Here is a 16,337-nt window from a genome sequence, read left to right as displayed (position 1 = left end):
CGCTCATTTATCGCGTAATCTCCATTTATACATTACAAACCCACACTGGTCACTGACTTTTCAGTGGAAGTGGCGAGCGGAGAGGCGCCGTTGTGCATTCTGAGCGTGTGGGAAGGCGCGAAGATGTTGGATAACGGGCTTTCGATCCGGAGACAGCATTCCAACGTCGGCGAAGGGGAGGACGGCGACGACGAATCGAAAATGAGGAAAGGCATTTCGGTTTCCAGCAGAGTCACACAGCAGATCGCCAGGATCGGACTTGCAGGGCAATGTCTGGTCGTTTGTCTCTTCCTTCTGTTCGTTTCACTGTACTTACACACCCGTAACAGCCTTTGTGTGTCCCTGTTACCCTCCTTCACGCGGACGAGTTTCTTCGGCATCGATGGCCTCGATTCCGAATTTGGGTCCCTGGGTGTCCCCTGGTGTAAGTAGGGCATATCTTTAAAATCAGTGCTTTGAATTGAATTTCGTTAGCGTTTTTTTTTTCTTGTTTATTTTCTCAATAACTTGTGTTGAGATCTGATCTGTGAGGACCCTGAGCTCTCACGATTCATGACTGTTAAAATTTCCCAGTGATTCCTGGATGGATTTTCGCGAATCATTTGTTTTCACTTTCTCGTAATCTTTCCGGTGAGCTGGAAAATATAGGAACATTTTTGTTAACTAAACTTCTTCTGACCCTTTTTTTTCGATTCATCACTATTGATGGGATTTTCTTTTTCTCTGAATCATGTAGTGAATTCGTTTGCTTTAACATTCGAGTTGTGTTGGTGAGGTTATTCCTAAATGTGCGTTTTTAGTCTAATTTTCATGTCAATCTGTATTGCGTCTTGATATTACTGGTCTCTTCACCTCAGATTGGAAAAGCTTTTGTAGATAATATCTCCTGTCGCCTCAGTTACTGGTTCATTCCTGATGTTTTCTGTTGATGCCTTTATTTGCTGCTATTTGATAGTTAGCCTCCGTCACAATCAGGTGTGGTAAACATCTTCTGGATGTAATTTTACAGATCTTTAGAACTTAATTTCGTTGGTTTGCTGAAAATCTAAAATAGAAGAACGATTTGAAAGACAAAAGTTCTACTATGATGATTTAGTTTGGGGAAATAGATATAATTCGATCCTCTAATTATTTTCTTGGCTAAAGGCAGATCGAAAGATGGAAGAACTGCCGAGTGGACAAAAAAGGATCTTCTCAAAGGCTTGGAGGAGTTTGTCCCAATATATGAAACACGTCCAATAAAAAAAAATCTGCATGGGATGGGTTTCGATCACAGCTTTGGCCTCTGGTTCATTGCTCGGTGGCTCAAACCAGATCTGTTGATCGAGAGTGGTGCTTTTAAGGGCCATTCCACATGGGTCCTGCGCCAGGCAATGCTGGATACCCCAATTATCTCAATTTCACCTCGCCACCCTGCAAAGTATCTGGCAAAGGGTCCTGCTTATGTTGATGTCAACTGCACATATTATGCTAATAAGGATTTTGTGGATTTTGGCAATCTCGACTGGGAGAGTGTTCTGAAGAAACATGGAATTACTGATCCTAGCAGGGTCCTTGTCTTTTTTGATGATCATCAGAATGAACTAAAGAGGTACAAGCTACTTTCTCTTTGTTTAAGTTGATAAAAAAATTCTTTTGCTAATAAAATCAATACTGACATATTTATGTATCTGAGGGATCTTTACCTTCTTTTTTTTTTTATAAAATATAGAAATCTCTTGCTGCCATTTAGCTCCAAATCTTTTTTGATTCTTTTCCATTATGCTAAAACGTAAAACTTGTTATACGGCCAATCACTCTCTTTTATGCTTGAATTGGCAGATTGAAGCAGGCACTAAATGCAGGTTTTCGCCATCTTGTCTTTGAGGACAACTATGATACTGGGACAGGAGATCATTATTCGTTTAGACAAATATGCGACCAATTCTACATAAGAGGTAACTTCTGGTTATCTGCATTTTATATGATCACTGATGTGTATTCTCCTTCCATAGGCAATTTACATCATTAAGTACATAATCCAATTGGAATATTCAAAGAGGCACTGTTTGGGGTTTTCCTGTCTTATATTGCTAGACAGACTAATGGATGATATATTTAAACATTAGATACTAAAATGACGGAGAAACAATTAGTGCCACAGAAGAATTTCAATTAAATTTTTTGTACAAAATCCAATACAAAATTACAAGAAATCAGTGCTTTGTGCGGCGTGGCTGCCATGTAGATACTGAAAAAAATTGTAAAACGGCTGGTTATTTCTCATGTTTTTCCAACTGAATAAGATGTTGACTGCCCGCTGTATTCTCAAGCATTATTGCCGTAACAAAAACCTGATGTCTACTGTTGCAGGTGGGGGACATAGTTGCTTTAGAGACAGTGATGAAGCAAGGTTGAGGCTGAAGAGAAAGAAATTCTGGGAGAAGGCAGTCGACATAGATGAACTTTGTGGGCCAGAGGAAGCATGGTGGGGTGTAAAAGGAGAAATGCTTGATGATTTCAGCCACAAAAACAAAAAAATATCGTATTTTGAACATTTTCAGAATAGCAGGTTCGTGGAGTCTACCCTAGATATTTACTGGGAGCTCCCTCCAGTGGCAGGCCCTTCTCTCACACATCAAACGAGATTTGACCCCGCTCGTGCACCTGACCCTATTGTTGAAGATGGCAGGTATGGTTTGTTTCAAAGGCTTGGCTTGACAAGACTCGAGACTTCCGTTTTCAATGGATACACCCAGATGGTTTATGTCCAAGTATCTCCTCCCTCCAACTCTTAGATCTGTAGAAAATGTATTCAACTCTTCGTTTATTCAGTTTTGCCACATTTAGTTTTCTACATTGCATCTCTGGCTCAAGTTCTCTTCCATCACACCTTTCTGGAACTTACATATCAATTTTGATGTTTACTGCCGCCTGTGCTCATTGTCTCAACGTTTACCCAGAACAGGTTTCTTGTATCATAACCAGGCATCGACTCTCTTGTGCTTGGAATTTATTGAGAAGTTCCAGGTATGATGAAAGCTTTGCTCATGTAATCAAACGATAAAATGTAAGGAAAACAGGGATCATGAGACTACAAGGTAACAGTTGCATTGCCTCAGCACCATTAAAACGTTGAGACAGATGAGTCTCTACAAACTCTGGCGTCTAGATAAACAAGGCCTCGTTTGCAAAGATACCCCTTCTCAGGGTTGCAGTGCCTATCTTCCGAACAGATGCATTGCCCCTCCATCGCACAGCCATCAGTCCTGCTCGTTACTCTTCCCAAAAGAACCTCATCTGATATCTCACTTGAGAACATTCCTTGCGGATCCAGCTGCTTTTTGGCTTCAAGAAACTTACCGAAGTTGGGGTACTTCTCTTGCACTCCAATGAAAGCCACATTTCTATTCTTTGCCCAGTGTGGCTTTGCTCTATATTTGAAGAAGGCCATCTGTTCCACTTCTTCCCACACGTCTTGGGCAAGCCTTGGCGTCAAAGCATCATCAGCTCTATAATAATTGAAATCCACTACAACAGAATCCTCAGGCTGTCCTAGGTGAGCCCCTGAAGCTTTGATGAAACGTATCAAAAACCCATTGTAAATATCAACCCCACAGAATTTTTCTGGTTTCAAGTCCCTTAGTTTCTTAACATCGATGATGAAGTCCTTGAACTTGGTTGCAGGGAATATCGCTGTACTCTCGTAGAAGAAGAGTCCTTGGATTCTGGGGTCCCAAGCACACATGCTCAGCAGGTTTATCGCGGACGAGTGTAAGCAGGAGCCAGATGTCTGCATTTTGCTCTGGCGACCAACGACAGGGTAACCGGTGAACAATACCTTGTTGTTGTTCTTCAGTCCGTTTCCCACTAACTTCTTGTATCCTGTCTCGGTTGCCGCTAGCGTGCATTTCCCTTTGAAATCTTTTTTGGATTCCAAAAACTTCTCTGTGTCGCCAATGTCGTGAAATTAGTAATTGAGGTATCTGCTTCTAAAAATGAAGGGAAATTTGGTTAAGAGATGTGTACCTGTTGACCTTATTCCGATGGACGCGACGGTGGGAGTGGACTGGAATCCAATGAAATCATTGATCCCGTCGCCGGATGTATCCAAGGGAACACGATTATCGTTCCTGAAAACAGCAGTCTGCCGTGATGGATACCAGGTAATATCTGCAAACTCATGTTTCTGTGCATGTTCCATGAATTCATTCTCCAACTGAGTGTCGTTTTTGAATATGTTTGTGATGCTTCTCTTGAATCCAGGCTCCAGTGAGAGCGTCACCTATGCGAATGGCAACTTGCTTCTAGTTGTGGTCAACCGCACAAGAACGTAATGAAGGAAACGAAGCAAATAAAGAAACTACAAACCTTTGATATTACACCCAAGTGACCAACAGAGACTCTGGCTGCATTAAACAGTGCATCGTTGCTCTCCAATCTGATGATCTTAGCAAATCCTTCCGACGCCATAGCCGCCACCACGAGACTGATCCCCACCACGTGATCGTGAACGGCCCCTCCGTTTCCCCACCAAGAGCTCCCATGGGATCCCGTGCTTATAACTCCACCCAAACTCACCCCCTCCCAATACGGAGAAGCCACCAAACTTAATCCAGCTTCTTCCACGCGATCAATCAGTTCTCGGAGCCCAACCCCAGAATCTGCTGTGACTTTCAGATTCTTGACATCGATAGTGATGTTGGTATTGTACTTCGCTGTGCTAATCACCACGGAATTCTCCGGCGACGAACCAGGACACGTCAGTTTGGGTATGGTGTGTGAAAACCCAGAAACTGTCTTCACCTTTTGCTTCTTCTGATTGGCCTGGGCTACTGCCAATCTCAGCTCTTCCTCTGTTGTTGGGTAGAGAACGGCAGAGACCAAGCAGTCTGTCCTGTCGCCCCATACTCCATAGGCGTTTGAGACAGTACAGCTGCTCCCTTGACATTGTACAGGAGGTTGTGGGGGTCTCCCATACGTCTCGGGGAACGCTAAAGAGAAGACGCCAGGCCATTGGAGCTCTGTCTCCTTCCTGAGAAGGGTCTGGATTTTGAGGTTTACATCAACTTTTGCAAGCCTTTTAAGGTAGATATACGTGCGGCTGGGGTTGACAGTTGAGAGAGAGTTTTCTGTGTGTGGAACGCAGCGAATGGCGACACCCTTCAGGATTTACTATAAAACAAGTGAAGTTCAGATTTGTGAAGATAAAGAAGTGAGCTGTAAAATATGTGGAGTCTTGCCATCTTGGTCGAATTGAACCCTTTCACGGAGGATCCCATCCCTTCTTGGGATCGAGATCCTTTGCGTTTCAAGTCGAGAACAGTAATGATGGATAGATCTAAGATCACGCCAGAGAATGCTGGCAATCTTTGCATTTCTTGAACACTTTTTTACAAAGTAGTTTTTAAGTGCGGTTTTCACTGAAGCTGTTTGTGCTTGGGCAGTGGTGGTTGTCTTCTTCAATGGAGCTCTGTGATCATTGCTGGTAAGAAGTTTAATTCGGCAAGAAGCAAAAACATATTATATGAATGAGATGGAGATCCATAGTCCTGGTGTTATTAGATTCAGTTATATTAAATAATGACTATGGCAGACAAGAACGAAGACCCCTGCTACTTGAAGACTTCCCTTGCCACACGTCGTCTTTACTCTTTATCCTCGCCTTGACAAAAAAACCAGAATAACAGTAGTCAAAGGCTTGAAGGATCGTGGTTCCAACCAATCCTTCAAGATAACACCAATAACCAAATAAAAATTCATAGTTGCCTTTTCTATTGCTCCGCACATGGAACGATGGATGGCTGTCTGGAGAACCCTCACCTGCCTCCCAAAAGAAGAACGAAGAAGGAAAGATGAGGGCTCTCTATTAGAATGTAATTTAATATATTCATTATTTATTTTTTGTATTTTACCATTTTACCTTTTTTTACATTTCACTGTATAAACTTACCTGTTATGCGTAACAGTGTTTTCAATAAACATTTCATCACGAAACAGAGTCTTCGTCCCCTCGACCGTTGCCAACCCGACGAACAAGAGCAACGGCTCTTTTCGATCCAGATTTCTAATATGGTATCAGAGCGGATGATCCTCATCCTCTGAGTATTTTCGGCCGGCGACTCTTCTCTCGGCGATTCCGGCGACATACCTTTTGGCAACTTATTTCCGGCGACTGGTTTCGACCATTTCGGCGACGATCATCGGCGACCTGATTGCAGCTCTCCATTTCAGCTGATCTCCCGACACAGAGGTTAGATTTCATCTTCCTCCTAAAAATTTTTTTCGACAGCAGCTAAGCTCCTGTGTGTTTTTCCTTCTCGGCGAGATAGCGTCTCTGCTGTGAAGAAGGGCCGTTTTGCCCCTGTTTTGGTCATGGCGCTCTGGAGCCATTGCCGTGAGGGCCGTTTTCCCCTGTTTCGGTGGTGCTCTGGCGCCGTTGCCGTGACCAAAATTTATCTCTGCATTTGGCCGAGAGCTGGTGCTCTCTCTAATTTTTTTTTTCATTGCTTTCGGTGCTGGTGCTCTGGCGCCATTACCGTGACCTAATTTGCCTCTAAATTTGGCCGTGAAGGTTAAGTGTGTGGCTGGCCGAACGGTGTGTTGTGCTCCATTTGTTGTTCAAATTTTTTTTCTGTTGCCTTCTTAGGTTACATCCCAGACCTTCATTAGTACCTTCTTGGGGACTCCATGGAGACTTATTCATCTACGGGCGTTTCCGATTCTAGTCTTCGTACCAGTTCGACTCGTTCCACTTTTGACGAACCTTCATACCCATACTATCTTCACCATTCGGACAGCCCCGGGCAAGTTCTTGTCTCACAGCTACTTACTGGTGAAAATTACACCAGTTGGAGCCGTGCAATGTCCCTTGCCTTATCTGTGAAGAATAAAGTGGGTTTTATCGATGGTTCTATACCTATACCTCAGAGTGCTGATCCTCCTTTGTTGAACTCCTGGACCCGGAATAACAATATTATCATCTCTTGGATTTTGAATTCTGTCTCCAAGGAAATCTCTGCGAGTGTCATGTTTGCTGCTTCTGCCCGCGAAATTTGGCTCGCTCTTCGGGATCGTTATCAACAGCGCAATGGTCCGCGCATTTTTCAACTTAAACGGGAATTGATGAACTTGCGCCAAGACAAGGATTTTGTAAACACTTATTTCACGAAGCTGACGACCCTTTGGGAAGAACTGAATAATTACCGTCCTCATTGCTCTTGTGGAAAATATTGTGGTGGAGTTAAGGATCTTATTGATTATCACAACATGGAGTATGTCATGTCCTTCTTGATGGGCCTTGATGACTCTTTCTCCCATGTTCGTGGTCAGCTGCTCCTCATGGATCCGATGCCTCCTCTTAATCGTGTTTTTTCTCTGGTTGTTCAAGAGGAACAACAACGGAGGATCCCTCAAGTCTTGAGTTCGCATACCCCCACCCCCACACCTCTCAGAAATTTCCACCAAATTACAATGCTCCCCGGAATCCGCATCCCAATGCCTCTCACGCTCCTGTTTTTTGTTTCTTTACATGCTATCCTTCACACTACAGTTACTTTACCCAATAACACTCAACTTTTAGTCGATCTTGTTGGTTATATTCAATTGCATTCTCACCTTGTCCTTAAAAACGTACTATTTGTTCCTCAATTCAAATTCAACTTGATCTCTGTTAGTGCTTTAGTTACTGACTCTGGCCTTACAGTAAGTTTTCTTCCTGATTGCTTTGTTATACAGGATCTATCCACCCAGAGGACGATTGGCAAGGGTGACAGAGTCCAAGATCTTTATGTCCTCAGTGCTCGAAGCTTGAATTATATTTCTCCTATTTTTGTTAACAATGTTTCAGCCCATGTTTGGCATAATAGGCTAGGACACATTTCTTTCCAGCGACTTGATTTTTTGAAGGATCAGTTGAATTTCGATGTAACTAAATTACAAAAATCAGATCCTTGTTATATTTGTCCTCTTGCAAAACAACGTCGACTATCTTTTAAATCTCACAATAACTTGTCTCAATTTCCTTTTGATCTTGTGCACTGTGATATTTGGGGACCCTATCAGACTGTTTCTCATACTGGCCATCGTTTCTTTTTAACTCTTGTTGATGATTGCACTCGATTTACCTGGATCTTTCTGTTAAAAACTAAATCTGATGTTATCTCTGTGATACCGCGGTTTTTTCATATGGTTTTTACTCAGTTTAATGCTAAAATCAAAGTTTTCCGATCTGATAATGCCCCTGAGTTATCTTTTGTTGAGTTTTTTCAAGATCAAGGAGTCTTACACCAGTTTTCCTGTGTTGAACGACCTCAGCAAAACTCAGTTGTTGAAAGAAAACATCAACACCTCTTAAATGTGGCTCGCTCCTTGTTCTTCCAATCTCGTATTTCCGTCTCTTTTTGGACAGACTGCATTCTTACTGCGGTTTTCTTGATTAATAGAACTCCATCTCCTCTTTTGCGACACAACACACCTTTTCATTTACTCTACAACACGGCTCCTGATTATCCTAGAGTCTTTGGTTGTTTAGCTTTTGTTTCCACTTTAGCTGCTCATCGCACTAAGTTTCACCCTCGTGCTCGCGTTTGTGTGTTTCTTGGTTATCCTGCTGGTGTCAAAGGCTATAAATTCTATGATGTGGAGACCAAGCATGTTTTTATTTCTAGAGATGCAACGTTCCATGAGGAAGTTTTCCCTTTTCATACCATCACCAGTTCAAATACAGTTCCTGATCCCTTTCCTGATTTGGTTCTGCCCCATTCTTTTCTACTAACTCCTTCTCTGCCAGACCTTGCTTCTTCCTCCATTCTTGATTCACCAGCTAATTCTGATACCCCTGTTGCTGATATTCCCCCTAATCCTCTTCCAGTGCTTGTTCCTTCTACATCTACTGCCACTTCTCTTCGCAAATCTACTAGGACGATCCATCCACCTTCTTACTTGCAGGATTATCACTGCAATTTGCTTGCTGGTTCTTCTTCGTCTGTTTTCCCCTCCACCCCTTACCCGATCTCTAACTACATCTCTTATCATTCCCTTTCTGATTCGCACAGACAGTTTGCACTCAATGTCTCTACTAAACTTGAACCTCAATACTATCACCAAGCTGTAAAGTGCCCTGAATGGCAGTTAGCTATGCGGGATGAATTTAACGCTCTGGAAACCAATAACACCTGGACCGTCACTTCTCTCCCTCCTGATAAACATTCCATTGGTTGCAAATGGGTCTATAAAATCAAGCTTAAATCTAATGGTTCTCTTGAGCGGTATAAGGCTCGTTTGGTAGCCAAATGCTACACCCAACAAGAAGGTTTAGATTTTGTTGACACCTTTTCCCCTGTGGCCAAATTGGTCACTGTGAAGGTTCTTCTTGCCCTTACCGCCTCTCATAATTGGCATCTAGCCCAGCTTGATGTCAACAATGCTTTCTTAAACAGTGACCTTTTTGAAGAAATCTACATGGATCTTCCTCTTGGCTATCTTCGACAGGGGGAGTCCTCTTCATCCCACAGCCGGCTCGTTTGCAAGCTTCACAAGTCCCTCTATGGTCTCAAACAAGCTTCGCGGCAATGGTATTCCAAATTTTCTCATGTTTTAATCAATTTTGGTTTTCTCCAATCGAAATCTGATTACTCCCTTTTCACCAAAAGTCATGGTTCCTCTTTTGTTGCACTATTGGTTTATGTGGATGATATCATCCTTACTGGCCCTTCATCTTGTGCTATTGCTGAACTCAAACAATTTCTGCACACTCAGTTCAAGCTCAAGGACCTCGGTTGTCTTAAGCACTTCCTTGGCCTTGAAATTGCTCAGTCCAAAACCGGTATTGTGCTTTCTCAACGTCATTACACCTTATAATTACTTGAAGACTCAGGTTACCTAGCTTGTAAACCCACTAGTGTTCCCATAGATCCCAAACTTCATTTAACTGCCACTGATGGTGACCTGCTTCCTGATATCACCCACTATCGGCGACTTGTTGGGAAACTTCTTTACCTCACCTTATCCCATCCCGACATTACTTTTGCCGTTCACAAGCTCACTCAATTTGTGGCAAAACCCCACCTTCCTCATCTCCAGGCAGTACATCACCTGCTTCGTTATCTCAAGACCAGTCCTGGTCAGGGTTTGTTATTTTCTTCTACTTCTTCCTTGCAGGTACGCGCTTACTCGGATGCTGATTGGGGATCCTGCCTCGATTCTCGCCGCTCTACTACAGGCTTTTGCATCTTCATTGGTGATTCTTTGGTCTCTTGGAAGGCCAAAAAGCAGACCACCGTCTCTCGCTCCTCCGCCGAAGCTGAATATCGCGCTCTCTCTTCCACTGCCAATGAAATCATTTGGTTGCAGCAACTTCTTCAAGATTTTCAAGTCAAGGTTGCCTCTCCTGCATTGCTCTATTGCGACAATCAAGCTGCGATACATATTGCCTCAAACCCTACATTTCATGAGCGTACAAAACATATTGAGATCGATTGTCATTTTGTTCGTGAACGTGTTACTTCAGGCGTCCTCAAGTTACTTCCTATTCATTCTCAGTACCAGTTGGCCGACATGTTCACTAAACCTCTTCCTTCTACGCACCTTTTTTCTTTGTTGTCCAAGATGGCTATCAAGGATATTTACAAGCCACCTTGAGGGGGAGTATTAGAATGTAATTTAATATATTCATTATTTATTTTTTGTATTTTACCATTTTACCCTTTTTTACATTTCACTGTATAAACTTACCTGTTATGCGTAACAATGTTTTCAATAAACATTTCATCACGAAACAGTCTTCGTCCCCTCGACCGTTGCCAACCCGACGAACAAGAGCAACAGCTCTTTTCGATCCAGATTTCTAATACTCTCCCTCCTCCATCTTCTTGAATGATGGAGAAATAGCTCAAAGAATTTGCTTCCTATTAAAAATTGCATTCTTACATAATAGAAAATCAAATTGAAATTCGAAATGTAGGAGAAAATCGAGGTTTTTGAGATTCTCAAAGAACAGCAGTTCTAACATAAAACTCTAGTTTGCTATCAATTTACGGATTTGATCGTGTTTTGAGGTTCAGAGGTAGTGAATGCAGATTAACTCAAGTCTAGGGCGATGGTTTTAGTTTGTTGGCGAGAGACCCGTTGTATTGTGAAATGCAGAGAAAAGGTGATGTTCATCCAGAGGAGAGCATTGACTGAAGGGGGAAGAAAAAACACGGTCATCCCTGAAGGAGAGATGAGGAGGGCTTTCCCACCCCATCTTCGTGCACAATGGGGAAGAAGCTTGACGAGTTCTCTCCCTGCTAAAGAGTACGAAAAGAAAATCGGAATTCAACGAGTATGAGAAAATTCAGGATTTCTAGTCAGTCTCAACGAAGAATAATTCTGTCTGCACCAGTCCCAGAGACTGTAGATCATCTTACTAAATAAAACAGAAACAATCCAATATTCTAAGCGAAGAAATTACACAATTAGATTAGAGCGAATCTTGATTTTCTAAAATATGCGCTTCTCGTTTGGTATCTGTGGGACGATGTCAGGACTTCTCCCTGAGGTACGTGACACCCATCGACAGAATACAAATACGAGTGAGAGTAATTAAAGAGATCTTGGGTCATTTTTACGAGCCCTATTGGAGAAGACGGGTCCAGAAACTGATTAGGAAGATTAGGACTCAGTAACTGATTATAAATTTGTGGGGTGGAGGGGTGTGATTTGGAGAATTTTCAAAACCGAGGGGGCACTGAGAAAATTTGCAGAAGATTTCAGAAAAGAAAATTTTGGTTTGACGTGCTAGCCTCATGCCAACAAAACAGGGAAGGAGAGAGAGAGAAAGAAAGGTGGGTGTTGTTTCCGATCTTTTTGCCTGGTTTTTTTACTTGCAAAGACAAAAGTCCACCGTTGAATCCCTTATCTAACCAGTAATCTCCCAAAAAAATCCATTTCCTTCTCAAAACATGCAGCCACGTTCTTCTGTTTCTAAATTTGCATTAACCCCAAAAGGAGCAGGCAAAGCAATAACCAAAACCTCAGCCAAAAACACCTTCTACAGAACATCTTCCACTCTCTCTCTCTCTCTCTCTCTCTCTCTCTCCAATACAATCGCCATTCTTATTGGGGAGAGGGGTTCCTTGTCTTTCTAGTTCTTCCGGGTCCCCACTTCGAATCTCTCCCTCCTGGTTCATGGTCCAAACGATCTGTTCTTCTCTGCTGGTGATCTATAGAGAAGTTGCAGACCAATGAGGGAGGTATTTCTTTCAACTAGAGGCTGAGTTTTACGATGGTTCGAGCGGAGCTGGTGTGTCACGGGGGTCATTCGTCACCGGCGGTATCAGGAGGTTCGAGCTAATAGGACGCCAGACCCAGAGTATGATTTTGGAGAGTGCGGGTGCGGGTGACGGGGGAATGGACGAGAAGGTTACTTCTAGGAGCCAAGGGTCGAAAGGACCAGAGAATCAACAGATTGGTGCCCAACAGGCCCAGCAACCCTCAGGCAAGCCTTTCTTTCTTGAATCAGTTTTTCCTTTGCTCTTCATTGATTGTTGTCTGTGATTCTTTTACTTATCGCTGAAAAGATCAAATTCCCGATTGTCATTTCAATTTTTTTTATTTTTTTTTATTTTTTGGTGGCTCTCGGTTCAGACATGGATTTGATGAAGGAAAGGTTTGCGAAACTGCTTTTGGGGGAAGACATGTCAGGCGGAGGGAAGGGTGTCTCGTCTGCTTTGGCCTTGTCCAATGCCATTACCAATCTTGCTGGTATTCTTCCATTTCGGGCTTCGCTGCTTTTTCTGGATCTAATGATTCACTACTGCGCGCAGACCCGGATGGAGAAACATCTAATTAATACCCTGCACTTGTGATTCTCTTTCGATTATTGGCAGCTTCTGTTTTCGGCGAGCAATGGCGTTTGGAGCCCATGTCTCAAGAGAGGAAGTCGAGGTGGAGAAGAGAAATCGACTGGCTTCTATCTGTTACAGATCACATTGTTGAATTCGTTCCATCCCAACAAAAAACCAAAGATGGAATGTGTATGGAGGTATTCTTTTCTCTCATTCTCTCCAACCCAAGGTGAATTTCATTCATTCCAGCTTACATTCATTCATTCATTCTGCAGATCATGGTGACACGCCAACGAACTGATCTTCACATGAATATCCCCGCTTTGCGCAAGCTCGACGCCATGCTCATTGTTAGATGCCGCATTTCTCCTTGTTTTTCATTTGCTATTTCACTCGTGAGTTCCTGATTTGGAACTACAACCCTGTATTTCGTGAAAACAGGAGTACCTCGACAACTTCAAAGACCAGGATGAATTCTGGTACGTGAAGAGAGACTCTGATGACAAATCGAATGACCAAAGACAGGATGACAAATGGTGGCTTCCGAAGCCGAAGGTTCCACCAAATGGCCTTTCCGAAGTCTCAAGAAGATGGCTTCAATTCCAAAAGGATTCTGTCAATCAAGTTCTCAAAGCGGCCATGGCAATAAACGCTCAAGTTCTATCTGAAATGGAGATCCCGGACACCTACATTGAATCTCTTCCCAAGGTAAAAAAAAAATCTCATAACCTGCCGTTTCTCTCGCTCTGTTCTCTTCTTTTTCTGTTTCTTCATTCTCATCAATACTGTTATCTTAGAGCAAGAACCAATACTAATTTCGTCTCCTGTTTCATGTTTCGGTAGAACGGAAGAGCGAGTCTTGGTGATTCGATATATCGAAGCATCACCGTAGACCACTTCGACCCGGGACAATTCATTTCCACCCTGGATTTGTCCACTGAGCACAAAGTTCTGGACTTGGAGAACCGAATCGAGGCGTCCATAGTGATTTGGAAGAGAAAGATGAACAACAAAGACACCAAATCGACCTGGGGTTCGGCTGTAAGCTCGGAAAAAAGAGAGCTTTTCGAAGAGAGAGCAGAGACTATCTTGGTTCTCCTCAAACAGAGATTTCCCGGTATTTCCCAGTCCACACTTGACATAAGCAAGATCCAGTACAACAAGGTAAAGCTTAAACGAAGAAAATATCTGTCTGCAATTCCCTTTTCTTCTATTTTGATAATTGATAACATCAATGACGATTCTCAACCGCTATTTGCAGGATATGGGGCAGTCTGTCCTTGAGAGCTACTCAAGGATTCTGGAGAGCTTGGCTTACACAGTCATATCGCGAATCGAAGATGTACTTCATGCTAATCATCTTGCTTTGAATCCATCCCAAGGTGATGCTAACAAACGGCGATCAGTATCAGATTCCCCCGTGAAGGGACCGGTAAAATTCCCAGACCCAGGTGAAGAGATAGAGAAGTTGAACAACATGGAGACTCCGGCTTCAATGACTCTATCCGACTTCATGGGTTGGCATTTGGATCAAGAGTCTGAGAAGAAGAAAGAAACAGGGAATCTAGAAGACGTATTAAATTTCGAAGACATGAAGCTTGCTAGCAAACCGGCCAATGTCGTGACGAGCAAGAAGTTTTCATACAGAGAGAATTTGGGAGGTTTTAGAAGCCCGACGGCTCGACATTGATCATTTTGTAGAATGAACAATGTTAAGAGAGAGTGGTAACCAGAAGAGATTCCAGACCGAGTGAGAGCATGAAATTCCAGGTGTAAATAGTTTAGGCCCATGAATGCATCTTCAAGGTCTTGGATTATTGTTCTTCTCTTCGTAGACAGGGGAGACGTTAATGGCAGCAGGTTCGCTAAAGCGTTCTTTTGTACTAGGTTTGTCTTTGTAGAATTATAGTGAGTCAGTGACCATTGATTCTGACTTCTGATATTCATTATTAAGGAAGAAAATATTCTCTGAATCCATGTACGATTCATCCATTCGAAGCAAGTGACCTGCTCAATCCTCGAATTCTCCCCATTAAAAGTGGCAATTTATTAAAAGCACTCTGATCGAGGATCCTAAGATCAGTTATTGCCTTGTCTATTTTTCCATCCGTGGACGTCGGTCGCCATTTCTAAATCAGATAACAGACACAGCAGCCAAAAGATTCAGAATAAATTGAGCTTTTATGATCAGAGTAATAGCTGCAGTTCGAAGAGGTCCTCAGAAAGCTTAGTTTACTTACAAACTGAAGAAACAGATAGAGATCAACAACAAAAAGAAGAGTGGGAGGACAAATGCCTCACACCCTTAATCAGATCTTGCCGCGTGGTCCGAGCTTTGGTGGCTGTTGTGGTCCCTTCTTGATTGGTAGTATGTCACCGGAGGCTGTGGAGCTCAGGTAGGCAAGGGTGGAGCCACCGCCCAATATCAAGAATTTGAGCAACAAACCTCTCTTGGTGAATGGCGCCGCAAATGTCTCAAAGAACTTGCTCTGCAATTGCCCACAGGCATGAATCAGTTAGTCCAGGATCTCTATGGTTTATACTTCTTATTGACATGGAAAAACTTTAATCTTGCAGGAAAAAAAAAATCACAATAAATCAATGAGTGAAAAGAGTTGAAAATCCCAAAAATTCTAGTTTAATGGGTTATAATCTCTATTTTCGTACCAACTGTTTTCAGCTCTTTTATATATACCAATCGCGCGGTCGTAGAATATCTCATGCAATTCCTGAATATAATTTCTTCATTTACATTTCTAATCCGTTTTAAATTGAACTTTGATTCTTAGTATCCTACAGTTGAGTCATAGATATTACAGGCAAAGAGAAGTTTGCAAGCGGAAGGTGGGGTAAGAGACGAACCTGAAGTGAGTTGTAAGGAGAAGGAGCGTCAGAGCCATAGAGATCCCACTGTCCGGTGGTGTTGGCGATGTCCTCCAGGTCGAAATAGACGCTCTTCTCGCCGTATTTGGCCACCACAGCGCCGGACCTGATAACAGAAAATCCGTCAAAACCCGGAACGAAAATTTGACATGAATAGTCTAGTTCGCAGAGGATTCGACTAATGAGTCGGTTTAATTTCTCACCGAACGCTGGAACGTGGCAGAGCCCGGCGGGCCGGCCTAACGGAGAGCTTGATTCCGGCGAGGGAGCTTCCTCCCAGGCCCTTAACAGTGGCTGGCTGCACGGTGGCGACGGCGGCGAGAGAGGCCATTCTCACTGCTTTGCTTAATTTGCTTTCGTCTTCTTCTTCTCTCTCACCGGACTGTTATTAACTTGCTAGTATTAGAGAAGCGTGCATGGGGCTTAAGATGAAAGAAGGAAATTCGTCAGATCGAACTACTGCCACGTCGGGGAAGTGAAACGTGGCTAGTGGAGATAAGCTTATCCTTGCCAAATCTAGTGAACGAATGAGAAATCAGTCTCTCACAGCTCGTCGATTGCTCCTCCTGCCTTCCATGCAGACGTGAACTTGGCATTTCGATTGGGACAATGGAGCCCGATGGACGCCGGACTCTGCTGATCATAGCC

The 16,337-nt window shown here is 43.1% G+C and overlaps 4 protein-coding genes across 5 annotated transcripts; 2 read left to right on the top strand and 2 right to left on the bottom strand.

Annotated features, from left to right (window-relative positions):
* The first annotated feature begins 52 nt into the window (after nucleotides 1-52).
* Nucleotides 53-2,841, top strand: LOC137950593 (uncharacterized). 2 transcript variants are annotated; one of them, XM_068797149.1, is made up of 4 exons: nucleotides 53-424; nucleotides 1,147-1,591; nucleotides 1,822-1,937; nucleotides 2,353-2,841. In XM_068797149.1, exons 1-4 carry the CDS (start codon nucleotides 124-126, stop codon nucleotides 2,775-2,777), a joined length of 1,287 nt encoding a protein of 428 aa, XP_068653250.1. In that variant the 5' UTR covers nucleotides 53-123; the 3' UTR covers nucleotides 2,778-2,841. The 2 variants fall into 2 exon arrangements, with proteins under 2 accessions (XP_068653250.1, XP_068653251.1); XM_068797150.1 differs by lacking the exon at nucleotides 53-424 and adding an exon at nucleotides 858-975 and having other exon boundaries at nucleotides 1,151-1,591.
* A 265-nt stretch (nucleotides 2,842-3,106) lies between these two features.
* On the bottom strand, nucleotides 3,107-6,208 carry LOC137950237 (L-gulonolactone oxidase 3-like). Its single transcript, XM_068796623.1, has 4 exons — nucleotides 6,131-6,208; nucleotides 4,351-5,142; nucleotides 4,009-4,264; nucleotides 3,107-3,927 (listed from the first exon to the last, which is right to left on the bottom strand). The coding sequence occupies exons 1-4, from the start codon at nucleotides 6,206-6,208 to the stop codon at nucleotides 3,107-3,109; spliced, it is 1,947 nt and encodes a 648-aa protein (XP_068652724.1).
* A 6,400-nt stretch (nucleotides 6,209-12,608) lies between these two features.
* LOC137950300 (rho guanine nucleotide exchange factor 8-like) lies at nucleotides 12,609-14,661 on the top strand. Its single transcript, XM_068796693.1, has 6 exons — nucleotides 12,609-12,723; nucleotides 12,849-13,003; nucleotides 13,082-13,156; nucleotides 13,248-13,514; nucleotides 13,650-13,970; nucleotides 14,068-14,661. Exons 1-6 carry the CDS (start codon nucleotides 12,609-12,611, stop codon nucleotides 14,494-14,496), a joined length of 1,362 nt encoding a protein of 453 aa, XP_068652794.1. The 3' UTR covers nucleotides 14,497-14,661.
* Nucleotides 14,662-14,968: 307 nt separating this feature from the next.
* Nucleotides 14,969-16,092, bottom strand: LOC137950831 (photosystem I reaction center subunit VI, chloroplastic-like). Its single transcript, XM_068797460.1, has 3 exons — nucleotides 15,893-16,092; nucleotides 15,669-15,795; nucleotides 14,969-15,295 (listed from the first exon to the last, which is right to left on the bottom strand). The coding sequence occupies exons 1-3, from the start codon at nucleotides 16,018-16,020 to the stop codon at nucleotides 15,116-15,118; spliced, it is 435 nt and encodes a 144-aa protein (XP_068653561.1). The 5' UTR covers nucleotides 16,021-16,092; the 3' UTR covers nucleotides 14,969-15,115.
* Between the last annotated feature and the right edge of the window lie 245 nt (nucleotides 16,093-16,337).

This window comes from Aristolochia californica, unplaced genomic scaffold, assembly GCF_029961685.1.
Source record: "Aristolochia californica isolate CCGP_79_NKW_82.1479 unplaced genomic scaffold, dmAriCali1.0.hap1 SCAF_14, whole genome shotgun sequence".
NCBI lineage: Eukaryota > Viridiplantae > Streptophyta > Magnoliopsida > Piperales > Aristolochiaceae > Aristolochia > Aristolochia californica.
This window is presented reverse-complemented; position numbering and strand designations above follow the sequence as displayed.

Excerpts from the sequence above, each read along its gene's own strand:
- LOC137950237 (XM_068796623.1), bottom strand. The coding sequence starts at position 6,208 with ATGGAGAGCTGCAATCAGGTCGCCGATGATCGTCGCCGAAATGGTCGA. Across the intron at positions 5,143-6,130 it reads CGGAAATAAGTTGCCAAAAG|GGTGTCGCCATTCGCTGCGT; the intron begins GTATGTCGCCGG and ends TAAATCCTGAAG. Across the intron at positions 4,265-4,350 it reads ACTTGGGTGTAATATCAAAG|GTGACGCTCTCACTGGAGCC; the intron begins GTTTGTAGTTTC and ends CCATTCGCATAG.
- LOC137950300 (XM_068796693.1), top strand. The coding sequence starts at position 12,609 with ATGGATTTGATGAAGGAAAGGTTTGCGAAACTGCTTTTGGGGGAAGAC. Across the intron at positions 13,515-13,649 it reads ACATTGAATCTCTTCCCAAG|AACGGAAGAGCGAGTCTTGG; the intron begins GTAAAAAAAAAA and ends ATGTTTCGGTAG. Across the intron at positions 13,971-14,067 it reads GCAAGATCCAGTACAACAAG|GATATGGGGCAGTCTGTCCT; the intron begins GTAAAGCTTAAA and ends CGCTATTTGCAG.
- LOC137950831 (XM_068797460.1), bottom strand. The coding sequence starts at position 16,020 with ATGGCCTCTCTCGCCGCCGTCGCCACCGTGCAGCCAGCCACTGTTAAG. Across the intron at positions 15,796-15,892 it reads CTGCCACGTTCCAGCGTTCG|GTCCGGCGCTGTGGTGGCCA; the intron begins GTGAGAAATTAA and ends TTCTGTTATCAG. Across the intron at positions 15,296-15,668 it reads CTCCTTACAACTCACTTCAG|AGCAAGTTCTTTGAGACATT; the intron begins GTTCGTCTCTTA and ends GGGCAATTGCAG.
- LOC137950593 (XM_068797149.1), top strand. The coding sequence starts at position 124 with ATGTTGGATAACGGGCTTTCGATCCGGAGACAGCATTCCAACGTCGGC. Across the intron at positions 425-1,146 it reads GTCCCTGGGTGTCCCCTGGT|GCAGATCGAAAGATGGAAGA; the intron begins GTAAGTAGGGCA and ends TCTTGGCTAAAG. Across the intron at positions 1,592-1,821 it reads CATCAGAATGAACTAAAGAG|ATTGAAGCAGGCACTAAATG; the intron begins GTACAAGCTACT and ends TTGAATTGGCAG.